Source organism: Ranitomeya variabilis, chromosome 1 (assembly GCF_051348905.1).
Source record: "Ranitomeya variabilis isolate aRanVar5 chromosome 1, aRanVar5.hap1, whole genome shotgun sequence".
Classification (NCBI taxonomy): domain Eukaryota; kingdom Metazoa; phylum Chordata; class Amphibia; order Anura; family Dendrobatidae; genus Ranitomeya; species Ranitomeya variabilis.
This window is the reverse complement of record NC_135232.1, coordinates 41,068,556-41,095,515: the sequence shown is the minus strand read 5'-3', so window position 1 is coordinate 41,095,515 and position 26,960 is coordinate 41,068,556. Positions and strand designations below refer to the sequence as shown.

The window sequence follows — 26,960 nt, the reverse complement described above, 5'->3', positions numbered from 1 at the left end:
ATAAAGTCACAGTATTGCAGTACATGGTGTAAAACGTGGTCTCTATGAAGTACAACCTGTGGTGGGCTTCACAAGTGTACCAAGATGGCCCATTAAATGTAAAAATCCAGTATAAAGTCACATGAAGCGTCTGATTGCTTCACCGTCTCCGACACCCAATGAACCCGCTCTTTCCTTTTCTTTGTTTTGTCAGCAAACATCAGGGTTATGCAAGGACATGACCATTATGTAATATCCCTGCCATTGTGCCAGCTAAAGGGATGGCTCTGAGGTTGGTGCCTGTGGCTGCTGAAAAAGCACAAGTGTGTATGATGGGAGTTGTAGTTTTGAATCAGCTGGAAAGCGACCTCTGTAGCTTATACATATCAAATTATACAGGGCGCCCCATTAGTATTTTTGGGTGCCCCCAAAGACAGAAAAATCCAGCAATGGTCGATAAAATATACCGTATGTTCTCCTCATGAGCATCTATGCCTCTTTTAATGCATCCCATTATTTTATTTGCCTTTGTAGCAGCTGCCTGACACTGGCCACTAAATGTGAGTTTGTCATCCACCCATACACCCAGGTCTTTTTCAGTGACTGTTTTGCCCAGAGTTTTAGAATTAAGCACATAGTTATACATCTTATTACTTCTACCCAAGTGCATGACCTTACATTTATCCCCATTAAAGCTCCTTTGCCATTTATCAGCCCAAGCTTCTAGTTTACATAAATCCTCCTGTAACATAAAAATTATCCTCCTCTGTATTGATTACCCTGCAGAGTTTAGTGTCATCTGCAAATATTGAAATTCCACTCTGAATGCCCCCTACAAGCTCATTAATAAATCTGTTAAAAAGGAGAGGGCCCAATACTGACCCCTGTGGTACCCCCACTATACTTTTAAACAATATGATGATGTCATGTGCTTGGAAGCTTCTGATTTTTTTGAGTTAGGCTGGGGTCACACTAGCATATTACATCAGATGCGATATGCTAATGACCCTCGGCTCCTGCCCTGCTGCAACCAGGAGCCGAGTGTCATGTGTCTGTGCTCCGAGCTTCTCGCCCAGAGAGGATCGGAGCACAGCTGCGGAGGTGGTGGAGAAATGAATTTCTCCATCTCCTCCATTGCCGGGGTCGGCGTATATCGCACAGAGAGGATGATATCCGAGTGATGTGCGTTGTCTCACTAGCAGCCATAGGCTTATATGGGTGCGAGTGAGCAAAGACTCAGCCGAGTGTCTGTGACAATCGCTCCATGCTGTGATTTCACTCACAAGTACAATACGGCTGAGGAAAAACAACGGTGAAGTGAGCTGCCCCATAGATGAATACTGATCCGAGTGCTATGCAATGTTTTATCGTATAGCACTCGTCCGTATTCCTCTCTAGTGTGACTCCGGCCTTAATTAGAGACGCACCTGTGGATGTATTTTAATGCACACCTGAAACATACGGCTTCTTTGTGTAGCATCATGGGAACGTCTCAAGAAATCAGCCAAGATATCAGGAACAGAACTGTGAACTTGCACAAGTCTGGCTCATCCTTGGTGTCTTTCACGATACCTGAAGGTGCCTCGTTCATCTGTACAAACAATTATACGCAAGTACAAACCAGATGGGAATATCCAGCCATCATACCGCTCAGGAAGGAGACGGGTTCTGTGTCCCAGAGATGAACGTGCTTTGGTCCAACATGTGCATATCAACTCAAAGACAAAAGAGCTTGTGAAGATGATGGTGGAAACTGGTAAGATTGTGTCAATATCTAATGTTTTGGAGCGGCCATCACAAAGCCCTCATCTCAGTCCTATTGAAAATTTATGGGCAAAGCTGAAAAGGCCGGTGCGAGCAAGGCGACCTACAGACTTGGATCAGTTACACCGGTTTTGTCAGGAGGAATGGGCCCAAACTGCAACCAACTATTGTGAGAAGCTTGTTGAAGGAGATCTCAAACCTTTCACCCAAGTCATTCAGTTTAAGGGCAATGGTAGCAAATACTAATGAAATTTATGGAAATGTTTGACTTTGCAGTAAGTACCGTATTTTTTCGATTTACAAGATGCACTTTTTCCCCCCAAATTTGGGGGAAAAAATAGGGGTGCGTCTTATAATGCGGATATACCTTACCGATACTGTTGCTGCAGGCTGGGATGAGGGGGTGTCCGGCGCTGCTGTGGGGGTCTCTGCCGTCATTTTATGAAAGGCCAGATCTCCCGCAGTTCCATGGTTTCCTATGCGGTGGACGCTGGGGAAATAGCTGCCGGGGGCGGTGCATGCGCAGATGGAGATCTCGGCACTAAGATCTCAGGAGATGAGATCTCAGCACTGAAATCTCATCTCCTGAGGTCTCCATCTGCGCATGCACCGCCCCCGGCAGCTATTTTCCCAGCGTCCACCGCATAGCAAACCATGGAACTGCAGGGGGCTCTGGGCTTTCACAAAGTGTCGGCAGAGCCACCGCAGAACCGGAGACCCCGGCAGCAGCGCCGGACACCCGCAGCGGCACACTGCTCATCGGAAAACCCCCTCATACGCGCCTGCGGCATCACCCCACTCCTGCCTCCTCCAGCAGCAACCCCGCTTTACCGCAACCACCACTCCCAGTAAGCAATAAGACGCATGCATTATAAGAAGCATCACAATTTTATAAAAAAAAAATGTTATTCCTATTTTTCGCCTCAAAACTTACGTACGTCTTCTAATCCGGAGTGTCTTATCCGAAAAATACTGGAAGTTGGCAAATATTATTAAACGGAATCTGTCACCCCATTTTTTGTCTATAAGCTGAGGCCACCGCCACCAGGGGCTTATCTACAGCATTACAGAATGCTGTAGATAAGCCCCCGATGTAACCAGAAAGATGAGAAAAAGAGGTTGGATTATACTCACCCAGGGGCGGTCACACGCCTCCCATCTTCATACGATGTCGTCCTCTTCTTGTCTTCACGTTGCGGCTCCTGCGCTGGCATACTTTGTCTGACCTGTTGAGGGCAGAGCAAAGTACTGCAGTGCGCAGGCTCCGGGAAAGGTCAGAGAGAAAAGCCTGCGCACTGCAGTACTTTGCTCTGTCCTAAACAGGTCAGACAAAGTACGCCTGCGCCGGAGCCACGGCAGGAAGAAAAGATGAGAACGTCATCCCCTGATGGGGGTGGCCGAAGCTTATAATTGAAAAATAGGGTGACCGATTCCCTTTAATTATGGTAATCCTAATTGAACTAAAAAAGGGAAAGGATTATTCTGATATGTCAAATATTGGGAAAAACTAATATATATATATATATATATATACACACTAGCTGAAGAGCCCGGCGTTGCCTGGGCATAGCAAATATCTGTGGTTAGTTATAGCACCTCACTTCTCTTATTTTCCCCATCACGCCTCTCATTTTCCCCCTCACATCTCTCATTTTCTCCCTCACACCTCTCATTTTCCCCCCTCACTCCTCTTATTTTCCCCCTCACTCCTCTCATCCCCCCTCACTCCTCTTATTTTCCCCCTCACTCCTCTCATTCCCCCCTAACACTTGTCATTTTGACCTCACATCTGTCATTTTCCGATCACTCCACTATTTTCCCTCACTCCTCTCATTTTGCACTCACACCTTTTCATTTTCACCTCACACCTCTCATTTTCACCTCAGTCTCAGTATTTGTAAGCTAAATTGGCAGCCTGATAAATCCCCAGCCAACAGTAAGCCCACCCCCTGGCAGTATATATTAGCTCACACATACACATAATAGACTGGTCATGTGACTGACAGCTGCCGGATTCCTATATGGTACATTTGTTGCTCTTGTAGTTTGTCAGCTTATTAATCAGATTTTTATTTTTGAAGGATAATACCAGACTTGTGTGTGTTTTAGGGCGAGTTTCGTGTGTCAAGTTGTGTGTGTTGAGTTGCGTGTGGCGACATGCGTGTAGCAACTTTTTGTGTGTCGAGTTGCATGTGACAGGTTAGTGTAGCAAGTTGTGTGCAGCAAGTTTTGCGCATGGCGAGTTTTGCGCGTGGCGAGTTTTATGTGTGGTGCCTTTTGTGTATGTGCAAGTTTTGTGTGAGGCAACTTTTGCATGTGTTGCAACTTTTGTGCATGTGGCAATTTTTCCGCGTGTGCAAGTTTTGCGTGTGGCGAGTTTTCCATGAGGTGAGTTTTGCACGTGTGGCGAGTTTTGCATGTGGAGAGTTTTGCGCGTGGCGAGTTTTGAGCGGCGACTTTTGTGTTTCGACTTTTATGTGGCGAGGTTGGTGTATGTGTGGTGAAATGTGTGCTGAGGGTGGTATATGTGTTCGAGCACGTGGTAGTGTGTGGCACATTTTGTGTGTGTGTTCATATCCCCTTGGTGGTGTGGTGATTATCCCATGTCGGGGCCCCACCTTAGCAACTGTACAGTATATACTCTTTGGCGCCATCGCTCTCATTCTTTAAGTCCCCCTTGTTCACATCTGGCAGCTGTTAATTTGCCTCCAACACTTTTCCTTTCATTTTTTCCCCATTATGTAGATAGGGGCAAAATTGTTTGGTGAATTGGAAAGCGCGGGGTTAAAATTTCACCTCACAACATAGCCTATGACGCTCTCGGGGTCCAGACGTGTGACTGTGCAAAATTTTGTGCCTGTAGCTGCGACGGTTCAGATGCCAATCCCGGACATACACACACACATTCAGATAGATAGATAGAGATATATATATATATATAATTTTCACACAGCAGTATATACACACACACACACACACTATTCAGCAGCACAGTATTTAGAACATACACAATACAGCAGTATATACAGTGCCTACAAGTAGTATTCAACCCCCTGCAGATTTAGCAGGTTTACACATTTGGAATTAACTTGGCATTGTGACATTTGGACTGTAGATCAGCCTGGAAGTGTGAAATGCACTGCAGCAAAAAAAAAAATGTTATTTCTTTATTTTTTTTTTTTAAATTGTGAAAAGTTTTTTCAGAGGGTCATTTAGTATTCAACCCCTCAACCTACCAGAATTCTGTTTGGTTCCCCTAAAGTATTAAGAAGTAGTTCAGGCACAAAGAACAATGAGCTTCACATCTTTGGATTAATTATCTCTTTTTCCAGACTTTTCTGACTATTTACGACGCTCCCCAAACTTGTGAACAGCACTCATACATGGTCAACATGGGGAAGACAAAGGAGCATTCCAAGGCCATCAGAGACAAGATCGTGGAGGGTCACAAGGCTGGCAAGGGGTACAAAACCCTTTCCAAGGAGTTGGGCCTACCTGTCTCCACTGTTGGGAGCATCATCTGGAAGTGGAAGGCTTATGGAACTACTGTTAGCCTTCCATGGCCTGGACAGCCTTTGAAAGTTTCCTCCCATGCCGAGGCCAGGCTTGTCCGAAGAGTCAAGGCTAACCCAAAGACAACAAGGAAGGAGCTCCGGGAAGATCTCATGGCAGTGGGGACATTGGTTTCAGTCAATAACATAAGTAACGTACTCCACCGCAATGGTCTCCGTTCCAGACGAGCCCGTAAGGTACCTTTACTTTCAAAGCGTCATGTCAAGGCTCGTCTACAGTTTGCTCATGATCACTTGGAGGACTCTGAGACTGACTGGTTCAAGGTTCTCTGGTCTGATGAGACCAAGATCGAGATCTTTGGTGCCAACCACACACGTGACGTATGGAGACTGGATGGCACTGCATACGACCCCAAGAATACCATCCCTACAGTCAAGCATGGTGGTGGCAGCATCATGCTGTGGGGCTGTTTCTCAGCCAAGGGGCCTGGCCATCTGGTCCGCATCCATGGGAAGATGGATAGCACGGCCTACCTGGAGATTTTGGCCAAGAACCTCCGCTCCTCCATCAAGGATCTTAAGATGGGTCGTCATTTCATCTTCCAACAAGACAACGACCCAAAGCACACAGCCAAGAAAACCAAGGCCTGGTTCAAGAGGCAAAAAATCAAGGTGTTGCAGTGGCCTAGTCAGTCTCCTGACCTTAACCCAATTGAAAACTTGTGGAAGGAGCTCAAGATTAAAGTCCACATGAGACACCCAAAGAACCTAGATAACTTGGAGAAGATCTGCATGGAGGAGTGGGCCAAGATAACTCCAGAGACCTGTGCCGGCCTGATCAGGTCTTATAAAAGACGATTATTAGCTGTAATTGCAAACAAAGGTTATTCCACAAAATATTAAACCTAGGGGTTGAATAATAATTAACTGACCCACACTTTTATGTTTAAAATTTATAAAAATTTAACTGAGCAACAAAACTTTTTGGTTTGTAAGATTTATGCATCTGTTAATAAATCCTGCTCTTGTTTGAAGTTTGAAGGCTCTAACTTATTTGCATCTTAGTAAACTGCTAAATCTGCAGGGGGTTGAATACTACTTGTAGGCACTGTAGTAAACAGCAGCACAGTAATATATATACTCAGCAGTCAGTATATACACAGTATACAGCAGCACAGCACTATACAGCAGTACATACACACAGTATACAGCAGCACAGCACTATATACACAGTAGCACAGCACTATACAGCAGTATATACACACACACAGTATACAGCAGCACAGCACTATACAGCAGTACAGCACTATACAGCAGTACAGCACTATACAGCAGCACAGCACTATACAGCAGCACAGCACTATACAGCAGTACAGCACTATACAGCAGTATATACACACACACACACAGTATACAGCAGCACAGCACTATACAGCAGTATATACACACACACAGTATACAGCACTATACAGCAGTACACACACAGTATACAGCAGCACAGCACTATACAGCAGTACAGCACTATATACACAGTAGCACAGCACTATACAGCAGTATATACACACACACAGTATACAGCAGCACAGCAGTATATACACACACAGTACAGCAGTATATATACTCAGCAGTCAGTATATACAGCAGCACAGCACTATACAGCAGTATATACACAGTATACAGCAGCACAGTAGTATATATACTCAGCAGTCAGTATATACACACACAGTATACAGCAGCACAGCACTATACAGCAGTATATACACAGTATACAGCAGCACTATACAGCAGTATATACACACAGTACAGCAGCACAGTAGTATACTCAGCAGTCAGTATATACACAGTATACAGCAGTATATACACAGTATACAGCAGCACAGTAGTGTATATACTCAGCAGTCAGTATATACACAGTACTATACAGCAGTATATACACAGTACACAGGTACTATACAGTAGTATATACACATAGTATACAGCAGCACAGCACTATACAGCAGTATATACACAATATACAGCAGCACAGTAGTGTATATACTCAGCAGTCAGTATATACACAGTACTATACAGCAGTATATACACAGTACACAGGTACTATACAGTAGTATATACACATAGTATACAGCAGCACAGCACTATACAGCAGTATATACACAACATACAGCAGCACAGTAGTATATATACTCAGCAGTCAGTATATACACAGTATACAGCAGTATATACACAATATACAGCAGCACAGTAGTATATATACTCAGCAGTCAGTATATACACAGTACTATACAGCAGTATATACACAGCTGCTCTCGGCCCCTCCTCAGTGTAATCACTCCCGGGTGAGCAGGAAGCAGAGCCCGCACTCACTGTGTGCCAGCAGCCGGCGCGCAGCTCTCAGGGCAGCCATGTCTGACAGAAGCCCGTGCATTCCCTCAGTGTGTGACCCGCTGCCCCCGCTGCGGTTGTATAAGAGGCGCCTCCGTCCGGTGGGCAGTGCCCGCACACACATGCGCCCACAGAGGACCGTCCGGGAGCCTCCCACACAGCACACGCGGACCGCCTGCTCCCTCCCAGCGTGACTGATCAGGCTGCGATGCTGCTACACAGGGCCTAAACTGTCACTACCCGGAACTGCCCATAGCAGCCAATCACAGTAAGCCTTTTATGTGTCACCTCCGCTGGGAACATTAATGCCGGGATTTGATTGGTTGCCATGGAAGCATGTGCCCGTAGTAACCAATCAGGTCACTGCTTTCATTTTTAGATAGGTAAACATAAATGAAAACTTGATCTTTGTGGCCAGGATGAGTGTTCCAAATCCAGCCAATAAGAGCTCATCTTACATTTCGAGAGCTGATCTTAAAAAATGAAAGCTGGAATCTGATTGGTTCCATCCCACTTGATCCTGTGCTTCACCTTGTTATTTCTATATCAGCCTGTCATGGCGTGGGGCACCATGCAATATATTACACACATCACCCCCTTTCCGTTTTTACACTTTTTTCCTCCCCTTTTTCCAAGAGTCACAACTTTTTTATATCTTTACCCGTCTGAGACAATGGGCAATTTTGGCATTTCGATTTTTTTTCTCTTTAATGTGAGGGTTAAACAATGTTCTATTATCACTAGGTCATACAGTTTCGGAAGTGGAAATACCAACTATATATATATATATATATATATATATATATATATATATATATATATATATATATATATATATATATATATATATATATATTATGCATTTATATTTGTATTGGGAAAAGTTTTGTTCTTTTTATACTTTTTAAAACATTTTATTACCTTTTTTTTTAAGTCCCAAAATCTTCCTAACCACAAGGAACCCATTTAAATCTCTTTTGAAGCTCAGTCACATGGTGCCAGCGGTAAGCCCCCGGCTACCATGTCTTTGGCAACACACCATGGTCCTGTGGAAAGGGGTTTGGGTCTGGACGGACCAACTGCTGGATTTAGAGATTGACAACGGCATTTAAGAGGTTAACCAGCAGCGATCAGAGCTAGCTCTGATAGCGTTAAGTGGCATCTGTATAACGCAGCACATGTACAGACGATGTAGGAACGGGGTTAGTTAATATCAGGGTAAAACAAGGATTTTGACATGGATTATCACAGTAAGTACACCGGCCTCATCAGGCCTGACTGCTCTATATAATAATGCATACAATTTGTACTGTAAAATCTGGTGACAGATCCGCTTTATTACAGACTGGACTCGATACATTTAGCAAATATCGCACATTGATACATTGTTGCCAACTGTATAAGGACAATAGAAGAGGACGATTATTACCAAAACTGGATACAATTGTAGCAAACCTTCAGCTGTGACCTTTATGTAAAAAATATATAGCACTGGGTGAGGATTTAGCAAGAAATAGAAGACAAAAAAGGTCCAAACTCAGCAAAACGCGAGTGTGGTCCCACCAATGTATGTAGGGAGCCGGTATAAGTGTGTGCGGCCTGTGGTTACTGATAACAGAGGGTCCCACACTTCTAAGGCCCTGCCTGGTGACAGATAAAACTCCAGTGACAGGGTTTATTGCCCAAATCAGCAAAGTGCATGCTGAAAAAGTACAAAAGCCAGCACCGCCCGGGTGTGACGTCACCCCGCGTGCGGTTACACCCAGTGCAGTTACATCCCGCACTAATAATAGAAGAAATGCAATGGTTTTATGGTATATGGAAACCGAAAAAAAAAAGAAAAAGTTCACCATGTTTGCATGCAGCATGAGGAACAGCGCCACCCTCGCTTTTGGACTGTGTCTGGTATTGCAGCTCGGTCTCATTCATATAATATGGCCATGTTCACATATAGCGTAAAAGCTGCATTTTTTTCTGCTCCGTTTTTTTTGTGTGTTTGACTGTCTAAGTGGACGTGATTTCATGACGGCTCGTGCCCAACGCGCTTTTAAAGACAATGTTGAAATCTGCATTTTTTTTTTGTGCCTTTTTGTTTTTCTATAGGAAAAAAAAAAATCTGCCACTGAAATGTATCAAATAAAAGGGAAAACCTGTAAAAAAGACACAATAATCAGAGATTATTAATATTGCTTATTTTTATGTTTTACCTGCCGAAAAAATGTGGGATAAAAAGCAGCAGAAAAAAAAAACCCCTCAGAATTAACGCTATGTGTGAACATGGCCTACGAGTGATTACGGTAAATGTTGCACTGATTCTATTAAAAAAAAACTTTAAAAAAAGCCCTTACTACAATATGGATCTGTTCTTCAGGGATCCATAAGTCTCTGTTCACATCAAGTGCATGTTCTTTTTAATTTTTTTTATATTTTTTTTAAGCCTATTATTCAAATTATTGATTGATGGGGTCCACGTCCTGAGACCCTCACTCCTTAAACTACGGGGTGACTGCACCCATAGACTTACCACTAAGTCTGGGCACCGCTGTGTGCACTCTTGTGCAGGAGCTCCACTCTTCGGCTCCGTGGTTTAACCCTTTTATGACTACATGATTTTTTTATTTCGTTTTCGAGTTCTCATTTTTCACCCCTCTTCTGCCAAGGTCTAAAACATTTTTTATTATTATTATTATTTTAGAAAAGGGCTGTACGAGTTGTAGTTTTTAATCCCATATAATGCACATTAAAAGCTGCTTTTTACAGTACCTGCAAACGGTATGAGATTTCAGAAATCTCATGCACGCGATTGCTTTTTTTTTGCTTGTCTGAATTGGAAAACTGCTGCTTTTTTAAAAATCTGCAGCATGTCACTTCTTTCAGCTTTTTTGCAGTGTTTTTGTCACCACAGAAAGCAATAAGAAAGTAAAAAAAAAAAATGCTGGAGAAACCGCAACCGTGCGTTTTTGATGAATAAAGCCTAAGTTATTAAACATGTACTGTAGACAAATGACACGTAATCTACACCAAAAAAATGCACCAAAAAAAGCAATACCTGCTTTTTGTAAGCAACTTGTCTCTTTACTGCCAAGAGACAAAACGTCAGTTAAAAACAAAATGAACATATACCCTTTAGTAAGTATTAGTTTGTGTAAATAACATAAGATACTTAGTTGACCCTATTTTGATCAAAAAAGCGTAAAAGCCATCCCACCGCGTCAAGGTGAACCCATCGGGACGGAACTATTTTCTAGTAGTAAAACCTCAATTTGTGTCGGTAGACCTTAATATAGATTATTACTATTATTTATTATTATAGTGTCATTTATTCCATGGCGCTTTACATGTGAGGAGGGGTATACATAATAAAAACAAGTACAATAATCTTAAACAATACAAGTCATAACTGGTACAGGAGGAGAGAGGACCCTGCCCGCGAGGGCTCACAATCTACAAGGGATGGGTGAGAATACAGTAGGTGAGGGTAGAGCTGGTCATGCAGCGGTTTGGTCGATCGGTGGTTACTGCAGGTTGTAGGCTTGTCGGAAGAGGTGGGTCTTCAGGTTCTTTTTGAAGGTTTCGATGGTAGGCAAGAGTCTGATGTGTTGTGGTAGAGGGTTCCAGAGTAGGGGTGATACGCGAGAGAAATCTTGTACTCGATTGTGGGAAGAGGAGATAAGAGGGGAGTAGAATGGATGGGGCAGAGCAGGATTGGGGCCGACTGTTCAGATATTGGCCCATGGGAAGGTAAATGGCTGACACAAGGTGAGGTTGTAATACTAGAGGATAGGACCATACCGATAGGGGTCACCTTGTCGCGGTTGGATGGCTTTTATGCTTTTTTTTTTATGAAAATAGTGTTAACTAAGTCCCCTATGCTATTCAGCTGTACTGTTACTTTTTACATACTTAATTCCTACAGGGTATTTGCTCATTTTTATTTTATCTTAGATTTTCTTTGGAAAATAGCCACAGTGTGAACGTGCTCCTACACTTTGCACATATACCAACTTATGCTCCGGCTCATTTCTTTGGTTTTGCTTTACTGCCAACAGAACAGGTTTTGAAAGCAGGAAAAACAAAATGCCGCAAAAACACAAATGTGTGAACATAGCCTTAAGCAGCTGAAGAATATAACTCGTCCTGCTATATGCATGACCTAAAACCACAGACAAGTGCATCCAGTGAATGAAGAAAAAGTCTCCAAACAACGAGCGTCAGTTTGTGAAGTTTTTGTGGCGAGTGACAGGTTTATCACATCACTGCCTGCTCAGTGTTCACAAGTTCTTTCCTTGCTAAGATTCTCAATAGAACTTGGTGGCATGGAGAAAGTTACTCAAAGTAATAACAAATAGCACAAAAACACGTGAAAATACCATTAAAAATGCTTTAAAGTGGGGGGGGGGGGGTCTAAATAGCAGTCCATTGGCGCTCATGGAAGCAGGAAAAAAGTTTTATCACCTGTCCTCTTGTAATTAAAGAAAATGACTTGACATTTTAACAACTTATGTAACTTTTGTTATAATAAAAGTTGCGCAAAATAAAAAAATGTGAAAAGATCATAAAAAATGCTTTCAATTATGTGATGAGGGCTAAATAGCAGAAATTACTACTGTCATTTTAACAACTTTGTTATATAGCTTTTGCTATAGATGTGTAGAGAATGTCCCCAGCACATACGCGCAGTTCTGCTGCGGAACTGTAGCAGGCGGCATACACTTATGTGAACTGTTATCAGAACGATGAGGATTGTAGTACATGATGCAGGTTTAGGGTCTACATACAATAACTTACTAAGTGTGATGCATAAAAATACAGATCCAGGTAAGAAACTGATACAGAGTACCGGGAGGATAACTTTAGCAATGACCTTTTGTGGCTTCCCCTCCTTGTGGAGTGTGTCAGTGACCACCTTCTGAACATCGGTCAAGTCAGCAGTCTTCCCCATGATTGTGGAGCTACTGAAACAGACTAAGGGACCTTTTTAAACGCTTAGGAAGCCTTTGCAGGTGTTTTTTGTTAATTTTTCTAATTTACTGAGATAATGACTTTTGGGTTTTCATTGACTGTAAGCCATAATCATCAACCTTAACAGAAATAAACACTTGAAATAGATCGCTCTGTAATGATTCTATATAATATATGAGTTTCACTTTTTGTATTGCAGAACTGAAAGAAATTCACTTTTTGATGATATTCTGATTTTGTGAGAAGCCCCTGTATATAGCGACAGCGGGTGCTAAAAACCCAGCATCCTTTTATAAGATTAACTTCAGTTCTAAAGGATGATCGGAGAGTTTTGGCAATCTTTCCTACAAGATTATGATAGTATTTCATGTATTAGAGAAGCCAAGTTGGATAATAGCGATCTGCAGCTGTAAATCGATGCCGCAGGAGTGACGGGTTACGTTGGCGTAATCCTAGCCGGAGATTTGGAAATTGAAAGGGTTGTGCAAAAATCGCATGCTTTTTTTAGAATTAATTCCTTTTGTTCTCTGGAACTTTACGCGGAACAGATACATAACAAACAGGTAAGATTCAGGTTGTTTATGAAGTGAATGGTTTTTCATCATCTTCATCGCTGGTCTTTGCCTTTCTTAGACACTTATTCCATTGTTTCTTATAATTTAACATTACTTTTAGAGCAAAACATGTGCCTGACAAGTTGAAGTTTGTAGCTGATGCTTTATTCCGCTTTCAGTGGCATCATTTCAGGGAACTGCATCCACGCGAGAAGATGGAAGACTTGGTTCTGACATCTCCTCTATCACCAGTGCCACCCGCAACGTGAATGCAGCAGCATCTGGCGACAGAAGCAGAAGTCGCAGGAGCAGGATATGGTAGAAATGTCACATGGTTGTAGATTTTTTGGGTAAAATAGTCAGTACTGTATAAGTCAAGGAAGAGGCTGCCATAATAGGTGGTGCTACTCTTACCGTATTATCAAGACTTGATGACGGTAATGTCGATGACGTTGTCATGGGTGGATTGTCATTGATATGGAGTTGGTGACTTTTGTTGTAGTTGGAAAAGTTGAGGATGACTCAACTCATCTCTCTCCTCTAGAGTGTAATCTGTTATAGTCAGCAGGGTCCTCCTTCTCTCCTGTAGAGTGTAATCTCTTATGGTCGGTGCGGTCCTCTGTCTCTCCTGTAGAGTGTAAGCTCTTATGGTCAGTGGGGCCATCTCTCCTGTAGAGTGTAAGCTCTTATGGTCAGTGGGGTCCTCTCTCTCCTGTACAGTGTAAGCTCTTGTGGTCAGTGGGGTCCTCTCTCCTATAGAGAGTGTAAGCTCTTATGGTCAGTGGGGTCCTCTCTTTCCTGTAGAGTGTAAGGTCTTATGGTCAGTGGGGTCCTCCTTCTCTCCTGTACAGTGTAAGCTCGTATGGTCGGTGCGGTCCTCTGTCTCTCCTGTAGAGTGTAAGCTCTTATGGTCAGTGGGGTCCTCTCTCTCCTGTAGAGTATAAGCTCTTATAGTTAGTGGGGTCCTCTCTCTCCTGTAGAGTGTAAGCTCTTATGATGAGTGTGGTCCTCTCTTTCTCCTTTAGAGTGTAAGCTCTTATGGTCAGTGGGGTCCTCTCTCCTATAGAGAGTGTAAGCTCTTATGGTCAGTGGGGTTCTCTGTCTCCTGTAGAGTGTAAGCTCTTATGGTCAGTGGGGTCCTCTCTCTCTCTCTCTCTCTCTCTCTCCTGTAGAGTGTAAGCTCTTATGGTCAGTAGGGTTCTTGTTCTCTCTCTCTCTCCTCTCCCCTTGTATATTTTCTGAGCAAGCCTTTCAGTATTGAGATTTCCCTTGCCACAAATTCAATTTTTGGGGGAAAATTTGGAAAATTCATATTTCACAACATCTGCTCATCTCTAATAGGTTTTGTTACTTGGCAAATAAGAAGGGGCTGTCATAGTTGGTCTTGCACTGGTTATATCAGCAAATACCATTATGTCTTCAAAGTTACTGATATTTTCGAGGGTATTGGAGTGGTACCATGTTTAGAAGCAGATTAAAATTGTGGTGGAAATTGAGGTAGTAGGTTTGATTGTAGTTAATAGAGAGGGTTGTTTTTGTAGCTTTGACATTAATTGTTATAGAGGATCTTATCTTATTGTTGTTGATGTAGTAGATTTTTTTTCTTCCTGAACCTGTTTACATTTACATTTATTTGTACACCCCCCCGAACACAACACATCAGACCACATGACAGAAATGAAGAGTTTTAATCCTACTATTAGAGTCAGGCACTATCCTGATTGGGTACATCTTGTCGTGGTAGGATTGCTTTTATGTATTTTCCAATAAAAAATGTTAACCAAATTCTCATAGAGTAAAATTTAAAATCCATAGAGACATCTCCAGAGAGGGGACATGTCACCCTTATATTGAACATATGGGATTAATTATAGCTGGGCAAGAGAGAAACTAATTATAACTGGTGAAGTGCAAGAGACCTGACACGTCTACCTCCATTGAAGTAGGGGCCTCTTGCAATGACCACAACAGGAGATTTGCTCTGGAAAAAAGACAGCAAGACTGAGATTTGTTTATGCAGAGGTGGGGAAGTATATTTCCCCGGCATAATCTTCCTCTGACCAAAGCACGGCTGCCAGACCTTATGGAGTTAGTGGTGTGCATAGATCCAATATTTATGGGAGATCTATTTTTGGCGTTGTAGCGAAGAGATGAAATAATGCATTCAGTCACATCACCGTAAGGCTGGCAGAACCTATCCACCTTAATATTGGTCTGATGGATGGTGCTATTCATGCCATGTTTCCTCCTTATAGACAGGTAAAATTGCAATAAGAAATTTGACAACAATATCTACCACCTGGGACCTCCAGGGCCAAAGATATCCTGAAAGTTGGGGATCTCATCATTATCTAAAAGATCTAGCATATCCCACAACCAGCCCCCACACAAGCTTACCAAGGGGATGTACCTCTCTCCGCTAAGCTCTAAGTCATTTCCATAACACAGGTTTAGTAATTTTCTTTGTTATTCCTTTTTACTCCATTTAATTGTATATATCCTATTGTTTTGTTCCCATTTTGTAACATTTTTGTATATGTTTATAAACACTGCCTACCTTTCCTGATTAAGTATATAATATGTAATAGCTCTGTTCCTCTTGTTCTGTAAACCGCACCCCTGAAGTCATACCTTTTAAAGGTTGTCCAATCGGCCTGTATAAATGATTGGTGATGGCAGCTAGTAGTTTCATACCAGGGTATATATATACATTCCATGCATTAGAATTGCAGGTGTACATTCATATGAAAAAGTTTGGGCACCCCTATTAATCTTAAGCTTAATGTTTTATAAAAATTGTTTTTTTTGCAACAGCTATTTCAGTTTCATATATCTAATAACTGTTGGACACAGTAATGTTTCTGCCTTGAAATGAGGTTTATTGTACTAACAGAAAATGTGCAATCTGCATTCAAACAAAATTTGACAGGTGCATAAGTATGGGCACCCTTATCATTTTCTTGTTTTAAATACTCCTACCTACTTTTTACTGACTTACTAAAGCACTTTTTTTGGTTTTGTAACCTCATTGAGCTTTGAACTTCATAGCCAGGTGTATGCAATCATGAGAAAAGCTACTTAAAGTGGCCACTTGCAAGTTGTTCTCCTGTTTGAATCTCCTCTGAAGAGTGGCATCATGGGCTCCTCAAAACAACTGTCAAATGATCTGAAAACAAAGATTATTCAACATAGTTGTTCAGGGGAAGGATACAAAAAGCTGTCTCAGAGGTTTAACCTGTCAATTTCCACTGTGAGGAACATAGTAAGGAAATGGAAGAACACAGGTACAGTTCTTGTTAAGGCCAGAAGTGGCAGGCCAAGAAAAATATCAGAAAGGCAGAGAAGAAGAATGATGAGATCAGTCAAGGACAATCCTCAGGCCACCTCCAGAGAGCTGCAGCATCAACTTGCTGCAGATGGTGTCACTGTGCATCGGTCAACTATACAACGCACTTTGCACAAGGAGAAGCTGTATGGGAGAGTGATGCGAAAGAAGCCGTTTCTGCAAGCACGCCACAAACAGAGTCGGCTGAGGTATGCAAAAGCACATTTGGAGAAGCCAATTTCTTTTTGGAAGAAGGTCCTGTGGACTGATGAAACCAAGATTGAGTTGTTTGGTAATACAAAAAGGCGTTATGCATGGCGGCAAAAAAACACAGTACGTTGTATAGTTGACCGATGCACAGTGACACCATCTGCAGCAAGTTGATGCTGCAGCTCTCTGGAGGTGGTCTGAGGATTGTCCTTGACTGATCTCACCATTCTTCTCTGCCTTTCTGATGTTTTTCTTGGCCTGCCGCTTCTGGCCTTAACAAGAACTGTACCTGTGTTCTTCCATTTCCTTACTATGTTCCTCACAGTGGAAATTGACAGGTTAAATCTCTGAGACAGCTTTTTGTATCCTTCCCCTGAACTATGTTTAATAATCTTGGTTTTCAGATCATTTGACAGTTGTTTTGAGGAGCCCATGATGCCACTCTTCAGAGGAGATTCAAACAGGAGAACAACTTGCAAGTGGCCACTTTAAGTAGCTTTTCTCATGATTGCATACACCTGGCTATGAAGTTCAAAGCTCGATGAGGTTACAAAACCAAAAAAAGTGCTCTAGTAAGTCAGTAAAAAGTAGGTAGGAGTATTTAAAACAAGAAAATGATAAGGGTGCCCATACTTATGCACCTGTCACATTTTGTTTGAATGCAGATTGCACATTTTCTGTTAGTACAATAAACCTCATTTCAAGGCAGAAACATTACTGTGTCCAACAGATATTGGATATATGAAACTGAAATAGCTGTTGCAAAAAAAACCTATTTTTATAAAACATTAAGCTTAAGATTAATAGGGGTGCCCAAACTTTTTCATATGACTGTATATACTATACTGTCACTGTGAATTCCCCAATAACCGGCCTAGTAGTGGAAACAGCTGTGGCCTCATCCATCACTCGTCAGTCAATTGTATAATTGTCCTGAAGATTGGAGGCAGTGTTGTTGCACCATCTGACAAACTGGTGACAGCGGCGGGATCTGTGCGACATCCCCCTGCTGTTATGCCTGACATACTGGTGACTGCGGTGGGATCTGCATGATCACCTCGGCTGTTATCCCTGGCAAACTGGTGACAGTGGTGGGATCTGCATGACCCCCCAAGTATCATCCTTGACACATGTATCCTATGTTTTTATGTATTACTAAGTATTTACTTACTGCAATGTGCCTGAGCATTATGTTTCTATTTGAGGTTTTAGTAAATAAAAGAGGTTGTTCCAACTGCACTACATCTTCTCCATAGTAGGCTGTGCTGCTGCTGTTACATACGGTATTTTATAGGAGGACAATTACAGTAATTTTGGAGCAAATCGGAAAACCCAAAAAAGAAACTTTGAAAGAAACTATTTATTGACCAAGTATTACTTTATGTGGTCAAGGAGGGTCTACCAGTTGAAACTCTCTTTAAACTAATCTGATTAATCCATATACCTGTTGGACATGTGGAAAGGTGTTGTCCAGTTGTCTTGTGGGTCAGAACACAAATAAGGGTAAGGGTAGTAGTCTGGCCACTGATATAAATAGTAAAAAAAGAATAAAACTAACAAACAAAAGCGTTGTGCTGGACGTTGTTTATTGTAATGCGTGTGATAGTGGGGATTGACCTCGCTTCGTGTTGCATCAGTTATTATGGCACTAGGGTATTCTTTCTTACATTTCTATAGTGGGATGCTATTAGTATTGTCAGGAGGTGAGAAGGTGCCGATGCCGTGCTGCCAGGGAAGTGCAACGCCTCCGCTTACTGAGATAATGACTTTCCTTCTCTTAGAAATAGAACTGATATTGTGCATTAAGGTGAAATAAATATGTCATGAGATACCCTAATCAGCCCAGTGATGTAAGTAGTCAGTAACGTATCTTCCACAGTGATACAGGGTGAGGAGCTGGGGCGGACATATTGGTGCATCCTGTGCAGCCGCACTGGGGCCCAGGAGTTAATGGGGCCCATTTTCAAAGCTTTTTACATATACACAATATTGGACTGCAAAGGCTACATATACTGTTTTTTCCCATGGGCCCTCTTCTGTCTTTGTCTGCCAGTGAGGCTATGTTCACACGCTGCGGTTTTTGCTGCGGATCCGCAGCGGTTTTCCATGCAGGGTACAGTACAATGTTACCCTATGGAAAACAGAAACCGCTGTGCCGACGTTGCTGAAAATCCCGGAAAAAAAGGACCTGATTTGCTGCGGAAAAAAAGAAGGAGCATGTCACTTCTTTCTGCGGATTCCGCTGCTGTTTTCAACATGCACCAATAGGAAAGTGCTGTTGAAAACCTGCAGAGGAATCCGCAGAAGAGACTGCAGGAAAATCAGCAGTGCGGTTTTGCACTGCGGGTTTTCAAAATCAGGACCTGAAAAAAACCGCAGCAAAAAAAGGATCGTGTGAACAATAGTTGGTGTGTACTTAGGATATCCGGGGCAGGTGATACTAAAGGGTTATTGGCTGAGGAGAAACAGTCAAGGACATGCATACTGAAGGGTCTTAATGTAAATATTAATGTATCGATCCTGGGAAGAAAATGGGTAAATTTATTTTTCCAAAGACCTGACTTTTTGAACCTGTAATCTTCTAATACCATCCTCTTGTACCCTATTCTATGTGTCTGTGGAGTCACTGGCAGATGTCTTTTTCCTCTCTTTTGTTGACCCCCTTTTATGGACCCATGCTTTTTTACCTTTCACGAAGTTCCCTTTAGCTTCTAAAGACCTATTAACATTTACCTCCTTCTAAACACCCTTTTTCTCTAATGAGCTCATCTTGTTCTACACTCTTCTACAACCATTCATTCTTCTGTATGTCTACCTTCATCTATGGATCCTCATTATTCTATGGGCCCAATTTCTTCTCCCCTTTTTAATGGAACCATCCTTTTCCATAGACACATTTTCTCCTACAATCTTCAGTGGACCCATCTTATACAGTCGCCTCTGGAATCATTCTTTCCCGCAAACTTCTCTTCACCCTCCCTCTAATAAACATCCATCTTCTCCTTCATTGTTTGATAGAACCATCTTCTCCTACAGCCTTGTAAAGTCACCACCCTCCTATATATATATATATATATATATATATATATATATATATATATATATATATATATATATACCCGCTTGTACAAACCTTTCCTCATTTACACTCTTCCATGAGTCATCCCTCTTTCATCTTGATGTACCTTTTTCTATAGATCCTTTCTCTTTAATGGACCCATCTTCAATCTATTGATTTCTGTGGACCCTCAATCTTCTATAGGCCCACTTTCTTCTAGCCTGATCTTTATATCCTATCACTTCTCTGATCTCACCGTCTTCTATGGCCCTGCCTTCTTCGAAGGGCCCAGCTTCTAAGAAACCATCCTCTTCTATGGACTCTTCTCCTACGATGTTCTGTAGACCCATCATCTTTAGTCGTTTCTAAATCCATCTTCTCCTGTAATCTGTCATACCCTCAGCAGCAGGTCCGGTCTCCAGACGATCAGCGGCTCCTTTCTCTGCTAAGAACCTGCATCTTCTTGGCGGGTCTCCTGGAACAGGGCATCTGTTCTCTTTTAGGGCTGTTTGTGCTATGATGCCCTATGCATAAAAAGCATCCTCCCCTTAACCCCTTCACCCCGAAGCCTGTTTTCACCTAAGTGACAGGGCCAATTTTTAGAATTCTGACCACTGTCACTTTATGAGGTCATAACTCTAAAACGCTTCAACGGATCCTGCTGATTCTGACATTGTTTTCTCGTGACATATTGTACTTCATGATAGTGGTAAAACTTCTTCGATATGACTTGCATTTATTTGTGAAAAAAACAAAAATTTGGCGAAAATTATGAAAATTTAGCAATTTTCAAACTTTTAGTTTTTATGCCCTTAAATTAGAGAGATATATATCATAATATAGTTAATAAACAACATTTCCCACATGTCTGCTTTACATCAGCACAATTTTGGAAACATAATTTTTTTTTGTTAGGGAGTTATAAGGGTTAAAAGTTGACCAGCGATTTCTCATTTTTGCAACAAAATTTGCAAAACCATTTTTTTTACGGACCACCTCACATTTGAAGTGACTTTGAGGGGTCTATATGACAGAAAATGCCCAAAAGTGACACCATTCTAAAAACTGCACCCCTCAAGGTACTCAAAACCACATTCAAAAAGTTTATTAACCCTTCAGGTGCTTCACAGGAATTTTTGGAATGTTTAAAAAAAATTGAACATTTAACTTTTTTTTCACAAAATTTTTACTTCAGATACAATTTGTTTTATTTTACCAAGGGTAACAGGAGAAATTGGACCAAAAAAGTCGTTGTACAATTTGTCCTGAGTACGCCGATACCCCACATGTTGGGGTAAACCATTGATTGGGCACATAGCAGAGCTCAGAAGGGAAGGAGCGCCATTTGACTTTTCAATGCAAGATTTGCTGGAATTGAGATCGGAACCCATGTCGCGATTGGAGAGCCCCTGATGTGCCTAAACAGTGGAAACCCCCACAAGTGACACCATTTTGGAAAGTAGACCCTCTAAGGAACTAATCTAGATGTTTGGTGAGCACTTTGAACCTCCAAGTGCTTCGCAGAAGTTTATAATGTAGAGCCGTAAAAAAAAAAATAATATTAATTTTCACAAAAAATTATCTTTTTGCCCAAAATTTTTTATTTTCCCAAGGGTAACAGGATAAATTGGACCCCAAAAGTTGTTGTGCAATTTGTCCTGAGTACGCTGATACTTCATATATGGGGATAAACCACTGTCTGGGCGCAGGGCAGAGCTCGGAAGGGAAGGAGCGCCATTTGACTTTTCAATGCAAAATTGGCTGGAATTGAGATCGGAACCCATGTCGTTTGGAGAGCCCCTGACGTGCCTAAACAGTGGAAACCCCCACAAGTGACACCATTTTGGAAAGAAGACCCCCTAAGGAACTTATCTAGATGTGTGGTGAGCACTTTTAACCCCCAATTGTTTCACTAAAGTTTAGAATGTAGCGCTGTGAAAATTAAAAAATCATTTTTTCTTTCCACAAAATGATGTTTTAGCCCGCAATTTTTTTTTCCCAAGGGTAACAGGAGAAATTGGACCACAAAAGTTATTGTCCAATTTGTCCTGAGAATGCTGATACCCCATACATGAGGGGGAACCACTGTTTGGGCGCACGGCAGAGCTCGGAAGGGAAGGAGCGCCGTTTGAAATGCAGACTTAGATGGATTGGTCTGCAGGTGTCATGTTGCATTTGCAGAGCCTCTGATGTACCTAAACAGTAGAAGCCCCCCACAAGTGACCCCATATTGGAAACTAGACCCCCCACGGAACTTATCTAGATGTGTTGTGAGAACTTTGAACCAACAAGTGTTTCACTACAGTTTATAACGCAGAGCCGCGAAAATAAAAAATATATTTTTTTCCATGAAAATGATATTTAGCCCCCACGTTTTTATTTTCCCAAGGGTAACAGGAGAAATTGGACCACAAAAGTTATTGTCCAATTTGTCCTGAGTACGATGATACCCCATATATGGGGGGGGAACCACTGTTTGGGCGCACGGCAGAGCTCGGAAGGAAAGGAGCGCCGTTTGAATTGCAGACTTAGATGGATTGGTCTGCAGGTGTCATGTTGCATTTGCAGAGCCCCTGATGTACCTAAACAGTAGAAACCCCCCACAAGTGACCCCATATTGGAAACTAGACCCCCCGAGGAACTTATCTAGATGTGTTGTGAGAACTTTGAACCAACAAGTGTTTCACTACAGTTTATCACGCAGAGCCGTGAAAATAACAAATATATTTTTTCCACAAAAATGATATTTTAGCCCCCACGATTTTATTTTCCCAAGGGTAACAGGACAAATTGGACCCCAAAAGATGTTGTCCAACTTGTCCTGAGAACGCTGATACCCCATATGTTGGGGGGAACCACTATTTGGGCGCACAGGAGAACTCGGAAGGGAAGGAGCACTGTTTTAGTTTTTCAAAGCAGAATTGGCTGGAATTGAGATCGGATGCCATGTCGCATTTGGAGAGCCCCTGATTAGGGTTGAGCGAAACGGGTCGATCATTTTCAAAAGTCGCCGACTTTTGGCTAAGTCGGCGTCTCATGAAACCCGATCCGACCCCTGTGCTTGTCGGCCATGCGGTACGCGACTTTCGCGCCAAAGTCGCGTTTCAATGACGCGAAAAGCGCCATTTCTCAGCCAATGAAGGTGAACGCAGAGTGTGGGCAGCGTGATGACATAGGTCCTGGTCCCCACCATCTTAGAGAAGGGCATTGCAGTGATTGGCTTGCTGTCTGCGGCGTCACAGGGGCTATAAAGGGGCGTTCCCGCCGACCGCCATCTTACTGCTGCTGATCTGAGCTTAGGGAGAGGTTGCTGCCGCTTCGTCAGAAGCAGGGATAGCGTTAGGCAGGGTCCACTAACCACCAAACCGCTTGTGCTGTAGCGATTTCCACTGTCCAACACCACCTTCGGTGTGCAGGGACAGTGGAAGCTATTTTTTTTTTTTTCCTCAGCGCTGTAGCTCATTGGGCTGCCCTAGAAGGCTCCGTGATAGCTGTATTGCTGTGTGTACGCCACTGTGGAAACCAACTGCTTTTTTCAAAGCACATATCCTCTTGTTCCTTTCTGCACAGCTATCTTTTTTGTTTGTCCACACTTTTTATTTAATTTGTGCATCAGTCCACTCCTATTGCTGCCTGCCATACCTGGCTTACATTACTGCAGGGAGATAGTAATTGTAGGACAGTCCCTGTTTTTTTTTTTTTTTTTTTGTGGGAGATTAAGATTGGCATTTCTGCTACAGTGCCATCCCTGTGTGTGCCATCTCTCACTGAGTGGGCCATAGAAAGCCTATTTATTTTTTCCGTGATTTGTGTTCTAAATTCTACCTCAACACAAAAACACTACATCAATCAGTGGTAGAAAAATATTGGCCTCAGTCAGGGCTTGTGTGCCACTGCTGTGTGTGCTATCTCTTCTTCAGTGGGCTATAGAAAGCCTATTTATTTATTTTTTTTTTTTCTTATTATTTGGTTTCTAAAGTCTCCCTGAAAAAAAAAAAATAAATAAAAAAACAGTGGGAGAGTAATATTGCCCTTTCAGCTTGTGTGCCAGTCTTGACTCCTGGGTGTGCCACCTCTCTCTCTAATTGTGGGCCATAGAAAGCCTTTTTTTTTTTTTTTTTTTTTATATTATTGGGTTTCTAAAGTCTCCCTTAAAAAACAAAAAATACATAAAAAAACAGTGGGAGAGTAATATTGCCCTTTCAGCTTGTGTGCCAGTCTTGACTCCTGGGTGTGCCACCTCTCTCTCTCATTCAGTGGGCCATAGAAAGGCTATTTATTTTTTTGGTTTTTTTAATATTATTTGGTTTCTAAAGTCTCCCTTAAAAAAAAAAAAATACATAAAAAAACAGTGGGAGAGTAATATTGCCCTTTCAGCTTGTGCGCCAGTCTTGACTCCTGGGTGTGCCACCTCTCTCCCTCTCATTCAGTGGGCCATAGAAAGCCTATTTATTTATTTTTTTAAATATTATTGGGTTTCTAAAGTCTCCCTTAAAAAACAAAAAATACCTAAAAAAACAGTGGGAGAGTAATATTGCCCTTTCAGCTTGTGTGCCAGTCTTGACTCCTGGGTGTGCCACCTCTCTCTCTCATTCAGTGGGCCATAGAAAGGCTATTTATTTTTTTGGTTTTTTTAATATTATTTGGTTTCTAAAGTCTCCCTGAAAAAAAAAAAAAACATAAAAAAACAGTGGGAGAGTAATATTGCCCTTTCAGCTTGTGTGCCAGTCTTGACTCCTGGGTGTGCCACCTCTCTCTCTCATTCAGTGGGCCATAGAAAGGCTATTTATTTTTTTGGTTTTTTTAATATTATTTGGTTTCTAAAGTCTCCCTGAAAAAAAAAAAAAACATAAAAAAAACAGTGGGAGAGTAATATTGCCCTTTCAGCTTGTGTGCCAGTCTTGACTCCTGGGTGTGCCACCTCTCTCTCTCTCATTCAGTGGGCCATAGAAAGGCTATTTATTTTTTTGTTTTTTTTAATATTATTTGGTTTCTAAAGTCTCCCTTAAAAAACAAAAAATACATAAAAAAACAGTGGGAGAGTAATATTGCCCTTTCAGCTTGTGTGCCAGTCTTGACTCCTGGGTGTGCCACCTCTCTCTCTCTAATTGTGGGCCATAGAAAGCCTTTTTTTTTTTTGTTTTTTTTTTTAATATTATTTGGTTTCTAAAGTCTCCCTTAAAAAACAAAAAATACCTAAAAAAACAGTGGGAGAGTAATATTGCCCTTTCAGCTTGTGTGCCAGTCTTGACTCCTGGGTGTGCCACCTCTCTCTCTCATTCAGTGGGCCATAGAAAGGCTATTTATTTTTTTGGTTTTTTTAATATTATTTGGTTTCTAAAGTCTCCCTGAGAAAAAATAAAAAATAAATTAGGTGGGAGATTAATATTGACATTAGTGCTTGAGTGACAGTCCTGCGTGTGTGTCATCTCTGTGATTTTGTGCCACAGAAAACAGAGTGTGTAACATTGTGCCTGATTTTCCTTGTGGTCTCACCAACCTGTTAAGGGATATTGAAATCATACTGAAGTTATAGCTCACCGTGTAAGTTGTTTGACAGCAACAAATAAAGTTACTTTGGTTAAGATTTTAAAACAATGAGGAAGTCTGGTGCAAGAGGTCGTCGTGGGCGTTCATTGTCAGCTGGTAATGATGGTAGTGGTAGTGGAGCATCAGGTGGTCGTGGGGATAAAAATATTCCACCTAAGTCTGGAGCTGTGGAGCCAGTTTCGTCGTCAGGCTACACAAGGCCTCGAACGCTCTCTTTTCTGGGAGTAGGAAAACCGCTTTTAAAGGCGGAGCAGCAACAGCAAGTTTTGGCTTACATTGCAGACTCAGCCTCTAGCTCTTTTGCCTCCTCTTCCGAAACTGGTAAATGTAAAAGCAGCGCGTCGCTTGTGGATGTTCACGGTCAGGGACAAGTCGCTTCCTTGTCCTCCTCAGCAAAAACTACAACAAGAGAGAAGGATGCAGCAGGCGACACAACGGGTCACTCCATGGAGCTCTTTACACATACCGTCCCTGGCTTAGAAAGTGAAACATTTAACAGGCCATGCCCATTACAAGTATATTCTGACATGGAGTGCACTGATGCACAGCCACAGCCAGAGTACTATGCTGCTCCTTTGACTCAGACCACCACATTGCCCTCTCAGGGTACAGATCCACAATCAGACCCTGATGAGACTATGTTGCCCCGCCACGAACGCTATACCACCGACCGACACAGTGACACAGACGAAGTTGCACACGAGCTCGAAGAGGAGGTAATAGATGACCCAGTTATTGACCCCGATTGGCAGCCATTGGGGGAACAGGGTGCAGGCGGCAGTAGTTCAGAAGCGGAGGTGGAGGAGGGGCCGCAGCAGGCATCAACATCGCAACAGGTTCCATCTGCCGGGCCTGTATCTGGCCCAAAACGCGTGTCAAAGCCAAAACCTGTTGGAGGACAGCGTGGCCATCCGGTTAAAGCTCAGTCTGCAATCCCTGAAAAGGGATCCGAGTCTAGGAAGAGTGCAGTCTGGCATTTTTTTAAACAACATCCAACTGATCAGCGCAAAGTCATCTGTCAAAAATGTTCAACTAGCTTAAGCAGAGGTCAGAATCTGAAAAGTCTAAATACTAGTTGCATGCATAGACACTTAACCACCATGCATTTGCAAGCCTGGACTAACTACCAAACGTCCCTTAAGGTTGTAGCACCCTCGGCCAATGAAGCTAGTCAGCAACGCAACATCCCTTCCGTCACTGTAAGGCCACCATTTTCCGCACCACCGGCAGTATCTGTGCAGGTTTCTTTGCCAGCCAAAAGCAGTCAGGGTCAGGGAACCACCAGTTTTGTAGGAGGAAATATTGCATCTAGGGCACCGGCGGAAACAATACCGTCTCCAACCGTCTCTCAGTCTGCCATGTACACCGGCACACCCGAAAGTTCCACGATCTCCAGCTCTCCAGTCCAGCTCACCCTACATGAGACTCTGGTTAGAAAAAGGAAGTACTTATCCTCGCATCTGCGTACACAGGGTTTTAACGCCCACATAGCTAGACTAATCTCGTTAGAGATGATGCCCTACCGGTTAGTTGAAAGCGAAGCTTTCAAAGCCCTGATGGAGTACGCTGAACCACGATACGAGCTACCCAGTCGACACTTTTTTTCCAGAAAAGCCATCCCAGCCCTGCACCAGCATGTTAAACAGCGCATCGTCCATGCACTC

The 26,960-nt window shown here is 42.4% G+C and overlaps 1 protein-coding gene across 1 annotated transcript in view; it reads right to left on the bottom strand.

Moving 5' to 3' along the window:
• FECH (ferrochelatase) overlaps positions 1–7,889 on the bottom strand; it is a 47,726-nt gene extending 39,837 nt beyond the window's left edge. The window contains exon 1 of the mRNA XM_077282495.1: positions 7,620–7,889. Within this exon, the coding sequence (XP_077138610.1) occupies positions 7,620–7,761 (142 nt within the window). The 5' untranslated portion in view covers positions 7,762–7,889. The remainder of the gene's footprint in view (positions 1–7,619) is intronic.
• Between the last annotated feature and the right edge of the window lie 19,071 nt (positions 7,890–26,960).